The sequence below is a fragment of the Leucoraja erinacea genome, chromosome 1, assembly GCF_028641065.1.
Source record: "Leucoraja erinacea ecotype New England chromosome 1, Leri_hhj_1, whole genome shotgun sequence".
NCBI classification, from domain to species: Eukaryota; Metazoa; Chordata; class Chondrichthyes; order Rajiformes; family Rajidae; genus Leucoraja; species Leucoraja erinaceus.
In genome coordinates, this window is record NC_073377.1 from 120791720 (window position 1) to 120815746 (window position 24027).

Here is a 24027-nt window from a genome sequence, read left to right on the forward strand (position 1 = left end):
ATATGCTGCACTGAAGTGAGTTACATCTGGTTACCTTCATTAGATGCAGCTCAACAAAACCTTTCAAACTCTTCTCTCCCGCAGGGTCACTTTGGGCGTGATTGGCATCAGTTGGTTGGTGATCGGAACCAGTTTAGTGGGACAACTGCCACATAGCAGGTAAAAAAAAACTGTTGTATGGCTGCATGCAATTTTGGCAGTCTTAGTTTAAAGATGTTTCTGCTGCTCGTTTCTTTAGACTTTAGGGATATAACCCGGAAACTGGTCCTTCGGCCCACTGAGGCCACACCCGACCGATTAGCACTATCGTACACGCTAGGGATACTACAATTTTACTGAAGCCAATTAACCTATAAACCTGTACATCTTTGGAGTGTGGAAGAAACCAGAGCACCGGGGGAAACCCATGCAATCATGGGAAGAACGTGCAAACTCCGTACAGACAGCACTCAAAGTCAGGATTGAACCCTGGTCTCTGACGCTGTAAGGCAGCAACTCTACTGCTGCACCACTGTGCTGCTATATTCTACCCTACCTATTCTCACTTCACCCACTAGCTTGAGGTACTGAGGGCAGTTGCAGTATCGTAAGAGCTGCTAATTAACGATGGCGCAGCAGCAGAGTTGCTGCCTCACAGCGAATGCAGCGCCGGAGACCCGGGTTCAATCCCGACTACGGGTACTGTCTGTACGGAGTTTGTACATTCTCCCCTTGACCTGCGTGCGTTTTCTCCGAGATCTTCGGTTTCCTCCCCCACTCCAAAGACGTACAGGTTTGTAGGTTAATTGGAATGGTAAATGTAAAAATTGTCCCTAGTGTGTGTAGGATAGTGTTAATGTGCGGGGATCGCTGGTTGGTGAGGGCCGAAGGGCCTGTTTCCGCGCTGCATCACTAAACTAAACTACCAGAAGTAAGATGTATTGAACCTGAAAACTCATTTGTGTATGACTATTTTACTAATGCAAATGCTTGGAATTATCAGTGCTGCCTGTGTGTAATGTTCTCTGTAGATCTCAGTCACACTCCCTTAGAGAAACTGCAGGCTCCACAGTCAGAGAAACAAAACAAGAGGCATGGAATGGAAGAGATGCAAGGAGCAAGTTAGTGAGATTTTGGGATACCTGGTTAAAGTTTAGCACATGAGTTTTTGCCATGTCGTAATGCCAGTTGCAAGGTTGAAGACCTAATCTTTAGTCCATCTGAATAGACAATAGGTGGAAGAATAGGCCATTCGGCCCTTCGAGCCAGCTTCGCCATTCAATGTGATCATGGCTGATCATCCTCAATCAGTATCCCATTCCTGCCTTCTCCCCATATCCTCTGACTCCACTATCTTTAAGAGCCCTATCTAGCTCTCTCTTGAAAGTATCCAGAGAACCGGCCTCCACCACCCTCTGAGGCAGAAAATTCCACAGACTCATAACTCTCTGTGAGAAAAAGTGTTTCCTCGTCTTTGTTCTAAATGGCTTACTCCTTATTCTTAAACTGTGGCCCCTGGTTCTGGACTCCCCCAACACCTGGAAAATGTTTCCTGCTTCTAGCGTGTCCAAACCCTTAACAATCTATATGTTTCAATAAGATCCCTTCTCGTCCTTCTAAACTCCAGAGTGTACAAGCCCAGCCGCTCAATTCTCTCAGCATATGATAGTCCTGCCATCCCGGGAATTAACCTTGTAAACCTACGCTGCACTCCCTCAATAACAAAACTGCCCTTCCTCAAATTAGGGGACCAAAACCGCACACAATACTCCAGGTGTGGTCTCACTAGGGCTCTGTACAACTGCAGAAGGATCTCTTTGCTCCTATACTCGACTCCTCTTGTTATAAAGGCCAACATGCCATTCGCTTTCTTCACTGCCTGCTGTACCTGCATGCTTACTTTCATAGACTGATGAACAAGGAACCCCAGATCCCGTTGTACTTCCTTTTTCCCAACTTGACGCCATTTAGACAGTAATCTGCCTTCCTGTTTTTGATACCAAACTGTATAACCTCACATTTATCCACATTAAACTTCATCTGCCATGCATCTGCCCACTCCCCCAACCTGTCCAAGTCACCCTACATTCTCATAGCATCCTCCTCACAGTTCACACTGCCACACAGCTTTGTGTCATCTGCAAATTTGCTAATGTTATTTTGAATCCCTTCATCCAAATCATTGATGTATATTTTCAATAGCTGTGGTCCCAGTACCGAGCCTTTCGGTACCCCACTAGTCACTGCCTGCCATTCTGAAAGGGACCCGTTAATCCCTACTCTTTGTTTACTGTCTGCCAACCAATTTTCTATCCATGTCAGCACACTAGCCCCAATACCAGGTGTCCTAACTGGCTAACTGGTCTATAATTCCCTGTTTTCTCTCTCCCGCCTTTCTTAAAAAGTGGGATAACATTAGCTACCGTCCAATCCACAGGAACTGATCCTGAGTCTATAGAACATTGGAAAATGATCACCAATGCATCCACGGTTTTTAGAGCCACTTCCTTAAGTACCCTGGGATGCAGACAATCAGGCCCTGGGGATTTATCAGTCTTCAGTCCCATCAATCTACCCAACACCATTTCCTGCCTAATGTGGATTTCTTCAGTTCCACAGTCACCCCAGATCCTCTGGCCACTACTACATAGAAATATAGAAAATAGGTGCAGGAGGAGGCCATTCAGCCCTTCGAAACAGCACCGTCATTCATTGTGACCATGGCTGTTCGTCCCCTATCAATAACCCGTGCCTGCCTTCTCCCCAGATCCCTTGAGCCCCTAGAGCTCAATCTAACTCTTTCTTAAATCCATCCAGTGACTTGGCCTCCACTGCCCTCTGTGGCAGGGAATTCCGTAAATTCACAACTACTATATCAGGAAGATAAGGACTGGAGATAATCTTGTGGGTTACTGTAAGAAGCGAGCACAAATTGGCTGAAGGGAACTGAGGTATTTTGACAGGGCTGGATGAAAACAGCAACTGATACAGTTTGCAGCCAACAGGCCACATTTAATGCATTTGTGTGGGAAGGAGTAATTGAAGCAGGCTGCAGTGTTTGGCTTTTATTAGCACAAATTGCTTAGGTTCACAGACTATAACTGTGTGTACTGTGGGGCAGCACAGTGACACAGCGGTAGGTTGGATTGATTGTACTTTGTATTTTAATACTTAGCACAATGCAGTGTGAAGAGAGTGCTACATTGAATATAATGCTTTGTTTTATTTGTCCACCATTCCTTTACATCCTAGCGACATGTGGCCTCTTACCTTTCTGACATAGTAACACATGATATATTTAATTATGACGGCAGTTACCATGGCAAGCATATTTTCACAAACTTGTTTATTGTATTGGGAATTTGTTTGATACGATCATTTGCTAAAGTAAAATAAAACTCTTCTGCATTTGAATTAAAAGCAAGGTGTGACTTTCTGTTCCTTACAGTGTGAAGATGTGGCTCAGTGAACTTGTTCACTTGATGTGCTATAGGATATGTGCGAGGGGACTGTCTGCAACAATCCATTACCACAACAAGTAAGTCTAAAGTAATCAAAAGTGCAATTTATAAATTTGTATGTATGTATATTTGTATGTGTGTGCGTGCGTGCGTACAGCGTGGAAACAGGCCCAACATGCCCACACCAACCAACATGTCACATATACACTGATTCCACCTGCCTCTCTCTAAACCTGTCCTATCCATGTACCTGTCTAAATGTTTCTTTAACGTTGCGATAGTACCTGGCTCAACTTCCTTACACCCACCACCTTTTGTGTAAAAACATTACCCCTCGGGTTCCTATTAAATCTTTTCCCCCTCACCTTAAACCTATATCCTCTTTAGCCAATGAAAAGACTTAGACGAGCAGAGCAGTTTTATCTTAGAATAAATGGCCATTCAACACAATACAAGGCAATAACTTTATGCTCAGTCATTTTGACTTTCTAACAGGGAAACTGACTAGATTCATTGAACAAACATGAGTTTATTTTTACGCTCTGTGACCTGGCTTTGAAGACAGACCACAGGCCCCAAGGCCCACAATTTTTATGTCAAACATGATGCCAAGATAAACTAATTTCATCTGCCTGCACATGATCTACATCCCTCCATTCCATGCATGTCCAGGTACTTATCTAAAAGCCTCTTAAACGCTACTACCTGTATCATAAATGCCTCCTTCACCACCCTTGGCAGCATGTTCCATGCATCTACCACCTTCAGTGTATAAAATAAAACTTGCCTGCACATCTACTTTCAACTTTGCCTTTCTCATCTTAAGCAATGTCCGCCAGCCGTTGACATTCCGCGAAGGGAAAAATGTTTTAACTATCTACGCCATGTTTAGACTTGGGAGCAAGTTAGAAATGGGAAGGTCAGATTGGGTCTCAATCTGTTGGGCTTCATCAATTCAGAGTCATGTTGGTGTAAACCACACTTCACAGTTGGTGTTGCACCTTGAGGATCTACTGATTGGATTATGCAAAATTAAAATGACTTCAACCATCACACCTTCATATAACGTTCACACGTTCATATAAATTTGACATTTCCACCCTGGGAGAAAAAAATTCTCACTGTCTACCCAAATCTGTAATTCTCCTATTCTTATATAGTTCTCCCAGGGAGTATTTTATTTGTACATAGTTGGAAGAGGGCTATTCTGGTGGATGCAAAACAGAACTGGCCTGGATAAATGGCAATCAAACTTTGGCAGTATAACCTTGAACTGTAGGAATGGTTAAATGTGTAAAGCTTTGAGCGTTAAGGGGCAGCACAGTGGCACAGTGGTAGAGTTGCTACCAGAGTCCCACGTTCAATCCTGCCTACAGGTGCTATCTGTATGAGCTTGTACGTTCTCCCTGCCCTGTGACCGCGCGGGTTTTCTCTGGGTGCTCCTGTTTCTTCCCACACTGCAAAGATGTACAGGGTTGTAATTGGCTTCCATAAGTTGTAAATGCTCCCTAGTGTGCAGGATAGTGCCAGTGTACATGGTGATCACTGGTCGACCTCTACTCAGTAGGCCCAAGGACTTGTATCCATGCTGTATCTCTAAAGTCTAAATTTCAGGGATCGTTAGAAAGCATTTGAAAAAAACAATGCGTTGGGGATTTAAAGCTTCATGAAGACCTTGAAGAAGCTTGCAAGAATTATTCCAGAAATGAAGTATTTATCTTTATGGGGAAGTTTGAAGAAGCTGAGCTGCTCTCTGTGGCGGAGAAATAATTCAAAAGGTGATAGTGATGCTCAAAATAACATTTGAGTAAAGTCAGCAGAGAGAGCACCCTTGGGGACACAAGAGACTGAAGATGCTGGAATCTTGAGCAAAACACAATGAGCTAGAGGAGCAGCATATCGGGTGGGAATGGAGAGATGATGTTTTCAGGTGTGGACCTTTCAGAGGGAAGCAGCAGACACGGCAAAAATAACTAAAACTGACATGAGGGCAAACATTTTTATGGAGTAAATTGTTGGTGTCTCGGATCCCTAACAAAGAAATGATGGCAATATCTGTGCAATCGGCTGAGCTGGTTTGTATGTTTGTTTTCCTTTCTCCCCCCAGTGGAACTGGAGCTCATGCCAAGCTGTCCTATCTGAGACAATCTCTTCTCCACTTTCACTGCAGTTTAATGACCTGAAACGTTAATTCTTCCTAGTTCTTATATAATTCATTCTTCCTAATTCATAAATTCATGTCATAGGTGCAGAGTTAGGCCATTCATCCCATCAAGTCTACTCCACCATTCAATTATGGCTGATCTATCTTTCCCTCGCAACTCCACTCTCCTGCCTTTTTCCCATAACCCCTCACACCCATACTAATCAAGAATCTTTTAATCTCCACCTTTAAAATACCCAATGATTTGGCCCGCACAGCCGTCTGTGGCAAAGAATTCTACAGATTCACCACCCTCTGGCTAAATGAATTTCTCCTAATCTCCTTTCTAAAGGTACGTCCTTTTATTCTGAGGCTTTACCCTCTGGTCTGAGACATTCCCACGAGTGGAAACATCCTACGGATGTGGCCTGACCTGCGAAGCATTTGCAGCATATTCTGTTTTTATTTGTGCAAATGTATAAACTTTAGTGTAGAGGAGCAGTAATATAATAAATTCAAGATTAATTAGCGTGATTAACAATATTGTGATGAACTAACTATTTTTGTTAGATATTTTGACTATGTATTGTGCAGTGTCAATTCTGAAAAAATATCATTTATTAAATTGAATGATTTTGAATTTTAATTGGATGCAAAATTCAGACAAGGACTTCGGCATCAGATAGGCACAATGACACTCTTGTTTCTCAGTACAGAGTGTGGGTTTATTCAGTCTGTGTAGAATGGTGCACGTGCACTGATGTTTAGTAAATCACCACAGTAGGTGTGTACAATTTGATATTTGTCTGATTTATAAATGCTAGGAGAGAATGCAGGGATTTCAAAAGATCTTTAAGTGGGAATAGGTTCACGGGGATTTTTTTAACATAATTGAGACCCAAGGAATGTTCTGAGGATTCCAAAAATGGTGAAAGATATTGGAGTCATTAAGTGCTGAAAGCCCGTGTTGACTTCAGATAAGAAGACCTGAGGCTAAATTGCTAACAGTTCTCTGCAAGTCCACACCATCAACCTGCAACTGAAAATCAAAAACCGCAGATGATGGACAGAACATGCTGGAGCACTAGAAAGGTCATATTCCACCTGCGTAGTGTACAATGCAATGGCATATTCCACCTGGGTAGTCTACAATTCAATGGATTTGCCATTTTCAGGTCACCTGCTCCCATTCTGTTTTTTTTCCTATCACGTTCTGATCTACCCAGGTCCGCTCCTTCAGTTTATGATCCCCCAGTTTCTTCCCCCTTCCCCCATCAATTCCATCTGCCTATCATCCACACATTCATCCCACTGGGTCCGCTTTTCCCGCTGTTCCCATCCGCTCATCCTTGCCTTCCTTACTCAGTTCAATGCTTCATTTTCCTTTCTTATCAAATTCCATTATCTCAAGCTGGTTTTTTTTACCACCACCTTCTCAACTTCTGTTGCTACTTCCCTCCTTCCCTCACCCACCTTTAATTTAGAGATACAGAGTGGAAACAGGCCCTTCAGCCCACCGAGTGCATGCCGACCATCGATCACCCGCGCATCAGTTCCATGTTATCCCACTTTCACACCGCTCCCTGCATACTTGGGGCAATTTACCAAAGCCAATTAACCTCCAAACCTGCATGTCTTTGGAATGGGGATGAAACCGGAGCACCTGGAGAAAACCCACGTGGTGACGGGGAGAAGGTACAAACTCTGCATGGACAGAACTCAGAACTCAGATTACCCTCAACAGATGCTGCCTCACCTGCAGAGTTTCTCCAGCAACTGTTTTTTTGTATTCTACTCAGAATGCCGAGAAGTATTTGCAGAAAGAGAAAGACCTTTTTGTCAGAAAGGTCGTTGATCTGAAGCACTAATCACTTTTTTACTCTGTCCCTCACCTACTTGTTCACAATAGTTTCTGCTTACATTTTTCAACTTGAACTCTGCTCAATGTTAATAAGTGTCCAGACTTGAAGGAATTTGGCATTGACACAGAGATTGTTATTTGAGATAGAAACATAGAAATTAGGTGCTCACCTGCGGCCCTTCGAGCCTGCACCGCCTGTCAATTTGTCATGGCAGATCATGCCAACTCAGTATCCCGTGCAGAAAGAGAAATACCCCCTATCCCCTTAGCCAGAAAGGTCATTGACTCCCTCTAAATATAGCCAACTGAAATGGCCTCAACACCCTTTTTCTACAGATGTTCCAGAGATTCCCAACCTACTTGAAAAAAGTACTTCTCAATAGTTTCTGCTTCCCTTTTTCCTTAAGCTGTGACCCCTTGTCCTGGACTTCCCTAACATCGGGATCAATCTTCCTATCTAGCCTGTCCAACCCCTTAAGAATTTTGGAAGTTTCTATAAGATCCACTCTCAATCTTCTAAATTCTAGAGAGTATGACAGATATGACAGAAGAGATATGACAGTAAGACAGGTCAAATAGTTTTTATGTAATCTTCATCTACACTTCACACTGCCTCGGCAAGGCCACCAGTATAATAAAGGACGAGTTTCACCCCAGTCATTCCCTTTTCTCCCCTCTCCCATCAGGGAAGGGGTTCAGAAGAGTGAAAACGCTCACCTCCAGCTTCAGGGATAGTTTCTTCCCAGCTGTTATTAGGCAACTCAACCATCCTATCAACAAGTAGAGAGTGGTCCTGAGCTACTATCAACCTCACTGGAGATCCTCGGACTATCTTTAATCGGACTTTACCTTGCACTAAACATCATTCCCATTATCATGCATCTGTAGACTATGGGTGGCTCAATTGTAATCATGTATTGTCTTTCTGCTGACGTTAGCATGCAACAAAAACTTTTCACAGTATCTCGATACGTGACAATAAACTAAACTAAACCATGGAAGAAATAGACAGACATGACTGTTTATTTTGAAGAAATTAAAATCAAGAGGCTGGAATTGGAGATATTGTGGGATGGGATACATTTCTAAGGCTAAAGGTGTTTGCAGAAATCAGATGAGGTGCAGTTATAGATGGATATGAAAAGAAAGTTGAGGATCCTTTTAAAGTTGTGGTGTTGCTACAATGTGAGATGATATCGGTCAGGCATCATGGGCAAAAAACCATGTGAGTTAGTTACAGGTGGTAAGTGAACCTCAGTTGCAGATAATGATGCAATGTGTGAACTGGTCAAGGCAACATTGCAAAAGTCAAATCCAGAGTTAACAAAGACTTGGGTGAATATTATAACAACAAATACAATGAGGAATGGGTGGACAGATCACTATTCTACTCGCTCCGACCTGTGCGAGATAACCACTTATGAGGTGTTTGCGCAGTAATCAACCAGAACCAGAACAAGACATAGCCTTGTTGTGGTGTTGAAAGAATGGCCCAGTCACTTGATATCAAATTAGCAAAGCACATGCTAACATTGTACTTTGATTTTAAGTAAAATATTACTTAATATTGTACTTAATCACAATATTTTATTTAAAATAAATAACAAACATGTACAATATATTGTTTTGGTTGCATGCCTACATTGGATTGTGTTGACTTCTTTAATATAACTAGTTCAATTCCAGTTGACAGACACATGGAAGGTGTAAAGATTGGTATCATTTCAGTAGTTAACTTTTAGATTGTCAGAAGGAAATCCTTGAGTAATATTTCCTTTCAGCTCATCTGCGAAAACTGAAATGATTTCCGTACTCACAAAATTATATTGAAATTGAGGAAATCCGTTTGTATAAGTTATTTTACTGTCTTAGTGTTTCAAATCTTATGAATTACAATTAGTGATATAATTGGCAATTGTAGTGAGATAATTGCAAATGCTGATGTACTGACTCGGAAATGAAACAATCCATAATCCATAATAGAATATAATAATTCTAATTTAGTGGTGAAGTAATTACCAACATTTCAGTAATGATTCAAAGAGAATTACAGCAATTATTTTATTATTCAAACCAAAGCTGTTAAAATGTACATTTACACTCTATTCCCCATTCAATTTTAATACCATTTCTTTTCAGCACACTCCACATTGACTCATGAACATTTCTTTTCATCTGGAGCGAACGTAGTTTCTAAATTTCCATTAAAAAATTGTTTCTAAAACCATTTGTGACTTTTCCCACCCCCAGTAACTATTGGACAATCAAAAAAAAAAACAAATGTAAAGTTTAACTTGGCCACTTCCCAGTAATTGTATTCAGTGATTCCTGCAACTTGCCTGTTCAATGATTATACAGTTACTGTAGCTCGCTGACCTCTTAGTCTTCCAATATATAATTATGGGGAAACAGTGTTGATACCTTGTGGTCAGCAGTCTTCTGCTGCACATTGCATAATGCCAATTTTTGATAGGAATAGCCGTATAAGCCTGAACATTAATGTGGAATCTGGGGCAACGCTTTTTCACTTTCCTGGAAAGCTTTTGGAGTTAATGGTTAATTTGCTTTTAGAAAATATTTTGATTGTAGCTTTTTTTGTATTTTTCTTATCGTAATAATCTAAACTTTAATTATTAATCTGCATTTATTTGAACTGCTTTGAACATTTAAAAGTCTTGGACGGGTTCATGGATAGGAAATGTTTAGAGGGATACGGGCCAAATGAGAAGCAAATGGGACTAGCTTAGATCAGGCATCTTGGATGGCATGGACAATTGGGCCAAAGGGCCTGTTCCCATGCTGTATGACTCCATGACTCTATGGTTTATATTTTTGCACAATTTCAAATAGTATTGGGGCTGTCAGACTTCACGGGGAGTTGGAAATTCTAACATGCTACAAATATTGCGTTTAGTTTGGGAAGAAATGCATCCAGAAGAGCTAATATCTGGAAATTAGATTATAATGGAAACAGCAACTATTGAAGTTTCAAAGATATGAATGTGATATGAATATTGCGGTATGACTATTGATTTCCCTAACCTCAAGTAATCTTTGCTTTCCATCTCTCTCTGTCCCTCTCCCACCCTAGTTCTATATCTAGTTTCACTGTCCTGCTGATTAATCTTACTGATTGTATGCCTCATTGTTACCTTCCCCATAGCTAACAATGAACCATTCTACATTTCCTTGATCATCGTCTGCTTTGATATGTCGTTGTCACACTTTACCCTTCCATATCTCTAGTCTTCCTCTCCCTTGACTCTCAATCTGAAGAAGGGTCTTGACCCGAAACATCACCCATTCCTTCTCTCCAGTGATGCTGCCTGACCCTCTGATTTACTTTAGCATTTTATGTGTATGATTTAAACCAAGTTGTACCAGCTTCAAAGTCGTTTTGTTGAGTCTCATTGACTATTTTTCTTTTCACCTGGATCACAGCTAACAATGGCCTGTTTCCTTTATCATTGTTACGTTTTTGCATATCTTCCATTTATTTGTTCTATATCTCTTCTATATTACTGTCTATATCTCTCGTTTCTCTTTCCCCGACTCTCAGTCTGAAGAAGGTCTTGACCCGAGACATCTTCTATTCCTTTTCTCCAGAGAAGCTGTCTGACCCGCTGCGTCACTCAGGTTTTTGTGCTCATCTGCAGTTTCTTCCTACACAAAATATGAATGTGTTGCTGATTAGTTAATTGGCTAGATATCAGATATGGTTATTTAGACTAACTGGAGTTAATGCCCAGAGCTTCCTTATGTTTCCTTACTTATTTTGTGTAAGCAATTTTTGAACTTAATTAAATAAAACACAACAGTTATTTCATTCCATCATGATTTAATAATGTAAAATTCTTCCAAATCAAGTGCTGCACATTGTGAAATGTGTGGGCTTAATCTAGGCTTAATTTTCCTTTTTAACTTGGTTTTCTTCACTAGCTCTGTTCAGTAGATGTAAGAAAACCTAACTTTTAAAATACAAAACACAGCTTTTTATGTGCACTGATTTACTTATAAATTGCTGATTAGTCTGGAAGATTATTCCAGGATTTCATCATATAGTTTTGGCTTGGACATTTTTGGCCTTGTTGACTGTCTAAATGTTTTCTTGGCTCTTGATGAGGTAGGAAATATCTAGTCACATTTTTGGGCAACTTGGATGGAGGGAAAGTTCAATGGGCCAGCAGATGCATGTTATGCCCAAGAGTTTGTACTTTACTTCGCAAGCTTGCTGTCAGACAGTTTAGTTTTAGATCCACAGTTTTAGTTTACGTTTTAGTTTACATTTTGTTGTACAGCATGGAAACGGCCACGAGTCCATGTTGATCATCGATTGCCTGTACACTATTTCTGACTGTTAACTCCTTAAGGATTCATTTTCTTTGTTGTTTACCCCTTAAATGGTAATAATTAAATAATGATTTAATAATAATTTAACTAATAATTTAATGGTGCTTTAAATTAGCACCATTAGGAGTGCTTTTAATTACTGCAGCAACTCCTGTTCGGCTTTTGTGGAACAAGTTCCTAATTCAATACTAGCTCCAGCTGTGCTTCAGTGTGAAAAGAAAGAATAGGTTTAATACTCGTGAGTGCATGAATGAACAGTGTGGGTGTCAGCTTCTGCACATGCACCGTCACTTAGGGTTTATTTGTCTTTATATGGAAGACGGGCTGCTTTTCACTGTTCTGTGAAAGTGGAATACGAAGGCAATTCATGAGGTGACATAAACTGATATGTAATCAGTTTCAAAACGGGAAGCCTGTGAGTTGAAATTACTCTGGACAATGTGACATAACTTGGAACCCGACCTGCAATTTTTGGCAGTCTTTTTTTAATGCAAGTTTGTTGGCCTTGTTAGGGTAGAAGAAACTGATATATTGCAGGTGCTGGAGTTTTTGGCTGTTAATGAAGGGAGACGTTAATATATAATTTGTAATTGCAGGGAAAACAAACCAAAGAGAGGAGGTATTTGTGTTGCAAACCACACGTCACCAATAGATGTTGTCATACTGGCCAATGATGGAGGCTATGCGATGGTGAGAAAAATAATTCTTGTAATAAGCTATTCAATTGGAATCCATTCACTCATTATTTAAAAATAAAGGTATAATGGGAAGCTTTGCACTAATTAATTACTTTTTGAAGTTGCTATTAAAACACAAAGTACTTGTGCTATAACATCAGGAGAAGCGCTCAACCAAGAAAACCAAGCCAAATGCCAAAGTAGTATGTAAACTGCTTATACACACATATGCTATAGGACAATAACTAACTCCATATGCAATAGTAAACTATCTACATGTTAACAAGCACATAAAAACTGATTGCGTAAATGCAAGTATATCATTGGGGTTATCAAGTGGGCACCTCCCTTCACTGGTGTTTTGTTGAGTTAGGCCCATGACACCTCGGGAAGGCTCAACAGTTAGTTCTTTTATATTTTGTAATTGTTGATAATCATTTTCTTTCAATGTGTTAAGATAGTAATGTTGAAAATTGATTTAGCTATGAAAGATTATAGGGCAGCACGTTGGAGCAGCGGTAGACTTGATGTCTTACAGCGCGCAGGGACCCTGGTTTGATCCTGCCTACAAGTGCAGTCTGTACGCAGTTTGTATGTTCTCCTCGTGACTGCGTGGGTTTTCCCTGGGTGCTCCGGTTTTCTCCTACAATCCAAAGACAAACTTGTTTTTAGGTTGATTGGTTTTGGAAAAAATTGTAAATTGTCCCCAGTGTGTAGAATAGTGTCATTGGTCGGCGTAGGTTCGGTGGGCCGAAGGGCCTGTTTCTGCTTTGTATCTCTAAACTAAACTAAAACTAAACTATTATATGTTACATTTCTGAACAGGTTGGGCAGGTGCATGGAGGACTCATGGGAATTATTCAGAGATCCATGGTCAAGGCATGTCCACATATCTGGTTTGAAAGGATGGAAATGAAAGATCGTCATCTTGTATTGAAAAGGTCAGATATAGTCAGTGTTGCCTTCAATGTTGTTTCTAATTTCCCTGTCTTTGCATTCAGCAGGTAAGTATGTGGAGAACTGGGACAATAGCAATGAGTTGCTTTGAAACTGTTGTTTACCAAATGTTGATCCAATGTTGCAGAATGTATGTTGGTATAAATTTTTAGTTGCAACATTGATTTTTCTCGTTCTTATGTTGCACTTTCTGCAGAAGCTTAATGAGGTTACTACTTAGGGTATTGGCTATGCCTAATGGGTTATATTGGTCAGATGCTTGAGTTTTGAAGTCCCACCTCAGAGCAAATGAAAGTTGAAATGAAAGCTGAGAATATTCAGCAAGTCATGCAGCATCCATGGAGAGTAGACTAATTGTACATGCAGCACAACAAGTCTCTGCAAGTGCTGTTGGTTGGGTACGAAAAGTTTTACAATTGCCCAAATTTGTGTCGGGCTTGAATTAGTTATGGTTAGGATTTAATGTTATGCCTGAGCTGGACTCTATATTACAGGTGGATGTACAAAATGAGGAACCTATAAAAAATATCAGTCAAATCTATTGTGCCATTAAATTAAGTCATGGCTGCTCTATATCTCAAAATCAAAAACACGATTTGGATCAGCATCAAAAAAACTATCAATGCTTAGTTTACTCCAGTTTACTCAGTGTGTGGGAGATTCCCTGGCAACACCCCGAAATGCCTTTATTTAATTTTGTACTCGCCCTGTTGCTCAATCCAATTATACTTTTTCTGCCCTCCCACTCTATGGCCTTAAACATCACAACCGGGCACCCTTTAATCGCTCATTCTAAACCAGAAAGAAGCCCAGTCCCTGCCAAACCTTATGACAGAATCTTCTAAGCCTAGTTTTGCTTTGGGAAAATCCCTTTTCTGAAAACTAAGCAAGGCTTGGTGCGATGGTGTTCCTTTTCCTGTTTCTTCTATTTCATTGAGTCTTCCCTTTGTTGTCCATTTGGCTCTTTGTGCCTTTTCCATCTCAGAGGTGATCTTGCTTACTTGCAGAACTCCCATGTATTTCTACATGGTTGCCAAGAGCTAGGATCCCCCTGGACATAGAAACATAGAAAGTAGGTGCAGGAGTACCTTTTTGACCCTTCGAGCCAGCACCACCATTCAATATAATCATGGCTGATCATCCATGATTATATCCAAAATCAGTACCCCGCTCCTGCTTTTTCCCCCATATCGCTTGATTCCGTTAGCCTGAAGAGCTAAATCTAACTCTCTCTTGAATACATCTCTCACCTTTTTACACCCTTTTGTGACAGGATTATTTTAGGTAATCATGAGTACACCTTCTCCCTATTGCTTCAGCACATTGGGACAGTGCCTCAGCTCTCACAATTTGTTGAAATAAGAAACTGCAGATGCTAGTTTACAAAAAAAAAAGACACAAAGCTCTAGAGTAACTCAGTGGGTCAAGCAGCATCCCTAGAGAACCTGATGCTTCAGATTGAAGAAGGGTCCCGACCTGAAACCTCACCTATCCATGTTCCCCAGGAATGCTGCCTGACCCGCTGAGTTACTCCGTCACTTTGTGTCTGACAAATTGTCATCCATACAGTTATGTTCTTCACCTTCAGGAGGTATATGGAGCCTTTTATGAGTGACGATAGTGGTTGAGGAAGATGAATTGGGGTTGTTTAAATGTCCTTGACATTCATGAATATTGGCACATTTAATCGTATGTGAAAGGGCATCATTTTAAAGCTTGGATTGTTTCTGTCTCTCTAAACAGTTTCTTTAGGTTGGTTTTATCTGTTGAATTATGAGTGCTACATAAGGCAATTAGTTACATTGCATGGTAGAATCAGAATTTGTTTCCTCGAGACAATGAATAATTCAAATTCACATCCCATGAGTAGCAGAAGACCTGAATGCAGATTACCCAAACAGTTTGATCAGTATTACAACCTCCCGATCCTCAAAGGACTATTGAAGATCGTCTTCCCATGTATGATGATTCTTCTCTTCTCCTCACAGACTGAGCAATCATGTTGCAGATAAAACAAAACTGCCAATTTTAATATTTCCTGAAGGTAAGGACAATTTTAACATTTGTTTCTTCTTTGCAGTTAGGGTGCTATCTAAAAATTACAATTTACGTCATTAAAACAAATAGTTTGTACAAAAGAAATGTGGGAACTCATGAATGTACTAGAGAAATAGAATTGCACTCTCGGTTAAAATTTTTTTCAAAATTGTTGATCAGGGAATCGGACCCATTCTTGGAGTCCAAGTGCTGAGTTGGTTCTGTGTTGAACTTGATTCAATATCCAAATAAAAAAAATATACCAATGCATTAATGAAGCAATCTGAATGCAAATACAGCTGGTATTGGAAATGGAAATAAAAGTAGAAAATAGTTTTATTTTAAACTCAGCAGGTCAAGCAGCATTTGTGGAGAGAGAAACAGAGTTGTGTTTTAGATTGATAACCTTTCAACTGAACCGTTTAATTTAGTCTTTAGAGATACAGTGTGGAAACATGACCTTCTGCCCACAGAGTCCACGCTGACCAATAGATCACCCATGCACTAGTTCTATCCTGCAGTCCAGGGACAATTTATAGAATCAATTAACCTATAGGCTTGCACGTCTTTGGAGTGTGAGAGTTAACCGGAGCACCCGAAGAAAACCCACGTGGTCCCAGGGAGAACATACAAACTCCGTCCAGACAGCACCCATAGTCAGGATCGAACCCAGGTCTCTGGTGCTGTGAGGCAGCAACTCTACTGTTACGCCACTGTGCTGCAGAGGAAGTTAGAAATTACGTAACTTTTAAGTTGAAGAAAAAAGGGGAGGGACAGGAAGATTAACAAGAAGGATGTCTTGACCAGAGATCAGTAGAGATTGAGTGATTCAAGTGATGAAAGAGCTGATTGAACATTTTATATCCTGCTCCTAATCTGATATCTGTCAATGGCCCCCTAGAATGAAGCTCGGTATTAGCTCATTGAACAGCATCTCATCTTTTCACTCAACACATTACAGCCTTCAGAATTCAACATCAAATTCAACAATTTCTAATTTTTAACAGTTCTCCTATTGGCCATAAATCTGTACGGTAAACTCTGTTTCTATCTCCATATACACATTGGTTACTTCCACCATTTTCTGTTTTAAATTTGAGTTAATGAAGTAATTTTGCATTACTTACTTGTGTTGAGATGTCAACTTGTATTTGTAGCGATAGGATCGTGTAACATCAGGGTAATATTGGATGTTGAATGATCTGAGGTTCTACTGAAGACCGAGTTGAGTAAAGTGGCACTGGACACTCACAGCGGTGGAATACAGGCTGGGTTTTAGACTGAACCAGATGTTAGGATATGTACTAAGCCAATCTAGATGCTTTATTGGTTGGCATCGATCCCATAGTATTCTTCTGTTTCTATGCAATATCAACTTGTCATTTAATTCTGGAATATGAAACTTATTTTCAGGTACTTGTATCAATAATACCTCTGTTATGATGTTTAAGAAGGGAAGCTTTGAGATAGAAGGAACTATCTATCCAGTTGCAATCAAGGTAAATTGAGAACGTTTTCCCCAACTCTGACTGTCTTTCATATATTTGGTCTGAATCAGTGGAACAAGAGTGTGTTTTGTGGCAAAGCAGAGAGGAAAGGCCCAGTGTGACAAAAATGGGACCTGATTTAGAGCTGTACTTAACAAGATGTGTGGCAATATCTGTTTTGTTAAATAGGCACTTAGTAGCTTCTTGCAAGTATTGCTTAATTTCTTTTTTACTTTCAGTTTTCCAGACAAGCTAAATGGCAGCACTAATGCCTCCTGTCCTTAATTCTTTGCTGATGTGTCTTATTCCAGGCAAGGGAATCTTTTCATAATACTTACACTTGTATCAAATCTTTGCCTCGCATGTTGAATAGTCTAATTTGCAGGCCCTACTAAATGTTTCTGGAGCCATTGAGCAGCAGATCAGATAGAATCTATTGAGTTAAGCCATTCAGCTCCTTATTACTTTAACATAACTTAGAAGGAGCTACCATTTAGCCTTAATAGCCCTGCTATTACATTAAAGATAATAATAATAATAATACATTTTATTTTCGGGCGCCTTTCAAATCTCAAGGTCACCTTACAAAGATTAAACAGAAGAGAAAAAAAACATAGTCGGAGAAAAATAAATAATAAGGACATCATCAATACACAAATTAAAGATAGAAATCGCTCCAAAGACACTAAATCCAAAAGTAAAAAAAAACACAATGTGAAGAGAGAGCAGCAGCAGCTAAAGCGCGCCAGCGTCCACTCTCTCTTCCGACAGCCATCTTGGACACAGACTAACAAAGTACCTTACACACAGAAAAATCATAACCCCACAGTGGTTACAAAGAAGGCACAAAAGTCCAGTCCCCAACCCCAGTTCTCCCAAAAGTCAGGCCTATTAAGGCCAACGCTGTTGCCTCAACGGACGCCCGATGTTCCTGGCCGCTCTAGCCGGGTGGTGTTGCCCCGGCGTCGGGAGAGTCCTCACAGCGGCTGGGCCACCTGGAACGGCCGCTTCCTAACAGGGAATTGTCGGCTTCCGAAGCCGACAAGGCCGCACCGAGTTGGAGCTCCCAGGCTCCCGATGTTAATGTCGGCGCCGCCCGCTCCGCTCCGCAGCCCCGCAGCCCGGAGGTGTTGCTCTCAGCGGTCCAGCTCACCGGAGCTCCAGTACATCGATCCAGCGCGGTGAACCAGGCAAGGCATTGCCCGCTCCGCGATGGCACTCCAGCGCTGTGCCGCCACCGAAGCCGAGGTGCTGGGCGGTCCCCACCAGGAAACGGCGCTCCAAGCCCGCTGGTAGGCCACGAGGACGGATCGACGGGCAGCCCAGAGAAAAAGCTGCCTCACCGACCAGGTAGGGACCTAGAAGTAAGGTTACCTCCTCCCCCCCCACAATAAGAAGTCCATTTCTCCGAAAAAACGACAAACAAAACTAACTAAAAACTGAAAAAAAAGGAATTAAATGGACGGCTGCTGGTTAGCAGCCGTTCCCCAAGATGGCTCCTCCAGATACAACAGCACAGCCCTGGAACAGGCCCTTCGGCCCATTATGTCCATGTTGGACATGATATCATAATGACTCGTGATCCATATCCCTCCATTCACTGCATATCCGCGTGCCTATCAATCAATCATATCTATATACTTTTAAAACTCTGTGTGTCTGTGTGTGGGTGTATGTCATTCTGATTTTTCCTTTGATTTTGTCTTTGATTCATTACTCAGCGAAAACCAGACGCAAACACGCTGAGATTTTTACCATTTCGCTAGCGATTTTACTTTTACATTCGCATATCCACTCATTAAATTTAGTCATTTTTCTGTACACATCTATCTATATATTAAAACTCTGTGTGTGTGTGTGTGGGTGTATGTCAGATTCCATTTTCAGATATTTTGTTTTTGGCTCTTGATTCCTTGGTCGGCCAAAACCACATGCTCAAATTTCGTCATTTTATCCATTTCGGTAGAGATTTCACTTTTACATTCTCAGTTCCACTCCTCATTAAATTTCGTCGTGTTTAAGTACACATTTTTAATAAAATTCCCCCCCCCCCCCCCACACACTCATTTTAAAATCGAAACGGACTCACGAACTGCTTGACGTCACAATGCCACATGCCGGCCTATCCCGGCCCACCTGCCTCCAGGCCCGCCCCTCTGCTGCTGTGGATTAAAGGCGACTTCTCACGCTCTAAATCTTATCATCACTGTTGCCCCAGCTCGTGAAGCCTTGCGCCCTCATTCCAGCTGCGGGTTTAGTCAGAAGCCGCTTCTCTCTCTCTCTTCATTTGGCAGTCCGGCTCTGCTCCATCCCCCCCCCCCCCCCCCGCTGTCTGCACCATGCAAGTACGCTCGCGCCACGCCTCCCGCAGCTCGACTCCCGCCGGCCCGCTCCCCCCCCCCCCCCCCCCCCCCCCATCCTCCCCTTCCTCTACCCTTCACCCCCACTTTACCTCTCTCCCCCATCCTCAAGACCTCTGCACTTAGGACAATTATGTCGTTTCGTTGACGCATGCTCGGCTGCCCGATCACTTCCTCCTCTCCCCCTCCTCCTAATCTACACATCCCTTCTCCTACACACCCCTTCTTTAACATTTTCACCCGGTGGGGGGGGGGGGAGAAGGTTCTGACTGTCTACCCAATCTATGCCATGCTATGTGATTTATGACCGGTATTCTTTGGTAAGTTACTTTTGATAGTGCTTCCATCGCAGCCACGTGCTATTTAAAGAAAATGTTGCTTGCCCTTTGGCCAATTACTTTTAAGCTGAGTGCCCTGTGTAATGATCTTCCTTCAGATCTGTGTTAACAGTTTCTCCTTATTTATCCATTACGAGTCCTCATGAGAAAGTGATGCCAAGTCCAATTTTCATTTATCAGCAGTGATGTAGTGAATATTCGGTTTTCGAGGTCTATGTTGCTTTCCTTGCACCGTCATCCCCTCCCCACCCACATGTCACTGAAAGATCTCTATGTTTGTCCAAGAGCAAAAAAAAAGAATGCTTGCAAAAACAGACCAATTGTGCTGAAAGCAACATGGGAATAAGCAAAAGATCATAGTACTTGGCTGTAAGATTTTGGGGCCTTAATACCAGGTGCTTTTACATGCCAATTTTGTACTGTTAGAGCATTGACTGTGGTATTGAGACTTTCATTGAGTGGGTGTTATTTTCTGTTGCAGTATGACCCTCAGTTTGGGGATGCCTTTTGGAACAGCAGTAAGTACGGTATGGTGACCTACCTGCTCCAGATGATGACTAGTTGGGCCATTGTCTGCAACGTGTGGTACTTGCCTCCAATGACAAGACAGGTACGTGACTGATTATCTGGCCAATTGCTAAGCTTGGGACTTACCATCACCCGCCTGGGGCTTCGACATCGGGAGAGAAATGGTGCAGGGGAGAGAAAAGACTTTGCCTTCCATCACAGCGAGGAGGAGATTCACTGTGATGGATGTTTGTGTAAATTGAATTGTTTTTGTATATTACCATATATAGAAACATAGAAATTAGGTGCAGGAGTAGGCCATTCGGCCCTTCGAGCCTGCACCGCCATTCAATATGATCATGGCTGATCATCCAACTCAGTATCCCGTACCTGCCTTCTCTCCATACCCCCTGATCCCCTTAGCCACAAGGGCCACATCTAACTCCCTCTTAAATATAGCCAATGAACTGGCCTCAATTACCCTCTGTGGCAGAGAGTTCCAGAGATTCACCACTCTCTGTGTGAAAAAAGTTCTTCTCATCTCGGTTTTAAAGGATTTCCCCCTTATCCTTAAACTGTGACCCCTTGTCCTGGACTTCCCTAACATCGGGAACAATCTTCCTGCATCTAGCATGTCCAACCCCTTAAGAATTTTGTAAGTTTCTATAAGATCCCCTCTCAATCTCCTAAATTCTAGAGAGTATAAACCAAGTTTATCCAGTCTTTCTTCATAAGACAGTCCTGATATAACCATATAACAATTACAGCACGGAAACAGGCCATCTCGTCCCTACAAGTCCGTGCCGAACACTTATTTTCCCCTAGTCCCATCTACCTGCACTCAGACCATAACCCTCCATTCCTTTCCCATCCATATAACTATCCAATTTATTTTTAAATGATAAAATCGAACCTGCCTCCACCACTTCCACTGGAAGCTCATTCCACACAGCTACCACTCTCTGAGTAAAGAAGTTCCCCCTCATGTTACCCCTACACTTCTGTCCCTTAATTCTGAAGTCATGTCCTCTTGTTTGAATCTTCCCTACTCTCAATGGGAAAAGCTTATCCACGTCAACTCTGTCTATCCCTCTCATCATTTTAAAGACCTCTATCAAGTCCCCCCTTAACCTTCTGCTGAAACCCAGGCAACATTCTAGTAAATCTCCTCTGTACTCTCTCTATTTTGTTGACATCCTTCCTATAATTGGGCGACCTTGTCTTGTAGGAATTCTCTTTGTATGGCTGTGGAAACGGAGTTTCGTTTGAGCCTCACTGAGGTTCAAATTACATGGAATAAAATATTGTATATATTGTATTGTATATTGTAAGTTGCACTGGCCGCACAGTGGCGCAGCAGTAGTGTTACTGCCTTACTGTGCTTACAGTGCCATAGATCCTGGTTTAATCCTGGCTACCGGTGCTGTCTGTATGGAGTTTGGCTGAAGTTGGCCTGAAGGGCATGTTTCCACACTCTGTGAGTCTAAGAGTGACTTACTGCCCTCTGATGCAGCTTTGCAACACAGCAAGGAAAACTGCGAGTCTCTTCTTTTATGGAACCTTTTAATAAATTGGTTCTCATTAGACATGTTGATAAATAGTTCCTGTGACGATTCCAATACTTGCCACGATTTTCCTTTTCTCAGCTTTTAATTTATTTCTTGCTGCTTTAGCACACTCAGAGAGTGGATCATAGGCACTCTGTGCTTACCCAGTAGTTTGATTTGTAATGTCGTCTGTCGGAATGCATCTGACCATCTTTTCCGGAATTGCTCCTCCTAGTGTCCAACCCTAATTCTCTCATCCAGCAAAAATGAGTACTATAGGTGATATGAGGAAAAGCATGTCATATTTTGCTTGGGCAGCTTACAACCCAGTGGTACGAATATTGATTTATCTAACTTCAAGTAACCCCGGCATTTCCTCTATCTCCATTCCTCCCCCACCCAAGTCATACCAGCTTCTCGTTCTCACCCAACAAACTGCTAACAATGGCCTGTTTCCTTTATCATCGTTACTTTTTTGCATATCTTTAATTCATTGTTCTATATCTCTCTACATCATCGTCTATATATCTCGTTTCCCTTTCCTGTGACTTTCAGCCTGAAAATGGGTCTTGACCCGAAACGTCACCCATTCCTTCTCTCCAGAGATGCTGCATGTCGCACTTACTCCAGCTTTTTGTGTCTACACTCCTGAAGTCAGGAATGCGGATTTTGGATGTAGGTTACATGGTGGCCGAATTGCAGGGGTGGGCTGGAGACTAAATTTTCCAATTACCCAAGCATGCAAGAAGTCTTGTCTAATTCTAGCATTTAACGGCCTGTTCCATTTGTGTGTAAATTACTCGTCACGACGGGCACGTCGTGCCGCAGACGTGATGCGTGCATGTTGCGCATTACACGCGCATGGTGTGTGGTGATGTAGGCAGTGGCGCGCGGTCACGCGCGGCGCCCCCAGGGTTTTGGGAAGTACAAAATCTTCGCAAGCCATGTGCAAATGACACCCAAGTGGGACAGGCCCTTTGGTTTACATTTTCTGCTCACCAAGCTACAGAACTGAAGATCGGAAGACTTTCTACTTTAGACATCAATTCAAAAGTCTGATCTAAAGTTTAGTTTAGTTTATTGTCACATGTTACCGAGGTACAGTAAACACCTTTTTGTTTTATTTGAAGCATTTATTTCAAGAGGACTAGAATATAAAAACAGGGATGTAATGCTGAGGCTTTATGAGGCACTGGTCAGATCCCATTTGGAGTATTATGAACAGTTTTGGGCCTCATCTGAGGAAGGATGCGCAAGGTCCAGAGGAGATTTACAAGAATGATCCCCGGGGATGATTGGGCTAACATATGATGAACATTTGATGGCACAGGGCCTGAACTCATTGGAATTTAGAAGGATGAGGGGTATCCTCATTGAAATTTTCCAAATAGTGAAAGGTCTGGGTAGTGGATCTGGAGAGGATGTTTCCACTAGTGAGAGAGTCTAGGACCAGAGGGCGCAGGATGCACCTTCAGAAAGGAGATGAGGAAGAATTTATTTAGTCAGAGGGTAGTGAATCTGGGAAATTAATCGCCACAAACGGCTGTGGAGGCTATGTCATTGGGTATTTTTAAAGTAAAAATTGACAGATTCTTGATTAGTAAGGGTGTCAAAGGTTATGGGGAGAAGGCAGCAGAATGGGGTTGAGAGGGAAAGATAGATCGGCCATGATTGAATGGTAGCATAGACTTGATGGGCCAAATGCCCTCATTTTGCTCCTATGACATGAACTTATGAAAGGGTCATGAACATCAAAACAGCTCTCGGAAACAAGGCTGCCAAGGCTGCATTTTAAATACAAGGACACAAGAAACTGCGATTGTTCTTTTACAAAAAATGGAACAAAGTGCTGGAGTAACTCAACGTGTCAGGCAACGTCTCTGGGAAACATGGATAAGTGACGTTTCGAATTGAGACCCACCTTCAGATGGAAATACTGTCGGTTCAATCCAGCTGCAGTGTATATGTAATTAAATGAGATGATTTGCTTGCATTAAACCAGCCAATTGTCAAATTTCTGCATTAACTGCTGGAAAAGAGTTTAATCAAAACAAATCCCTCCTGAGCTCTGCTGAGATACTCTTTGACCGATTGCTCAATATATTTCCTATTTGAATATCTATCCAGAATAAAAAAAATATTCATTACTCTAAAATAATTACCAAACCCAGTCATTTGCTCCACTGTTGCTTTCCCAGAGCTAGTTGTTTTCATATGTAATTGGGAGCAGAGAAGAGGGAAGGGAATTTAATTTGTTTGGTGTTTTGCCATGTGTGATGTCAAACCAATGTCACACTTCGATTTGTGAAATCCTTTCGTCTGT

General features: G+C 41.7%; 1 protein-coding gene across 2 annotated transcripts in view; it reads left to right on the top strand.

Annotated features, from left to right (window-relative positions):
• The window catches only part of gpat3 (glycerol-3-phosphate acyltransferase 3), a 58825-nt gene that overhangs the window by 29555 nt on the left and 5243 nt on the right, over positions 1-24027 (top strand). For both annotated transcript variants that reach the window (XM_055642451.1, XM_055642442.1), the window contains exons 5-11: positions 85-159; positions 3428-3517; positions 12391-12484; positions 13297-13412; positions 15417-15472; positions 16879-16964; positions 20132-20260. In XM_055642451.1, coding sequence (XP_055498426.1) covers positions 85-159; positions 3428-3517; positions 12391-12484; positions 13297-13412; positions 15417-15472; positions 16879-16964; positions 20132-20260 — 646 coding nt within the window. The remainder of the gene's footprint in view (positions 1-84; positions 160-3427; positions 3518-12390; positions 12485-13296; positions 13413-15416; positions 15473-16878; positions 16965-20131; positions 20261-24027) is intronic.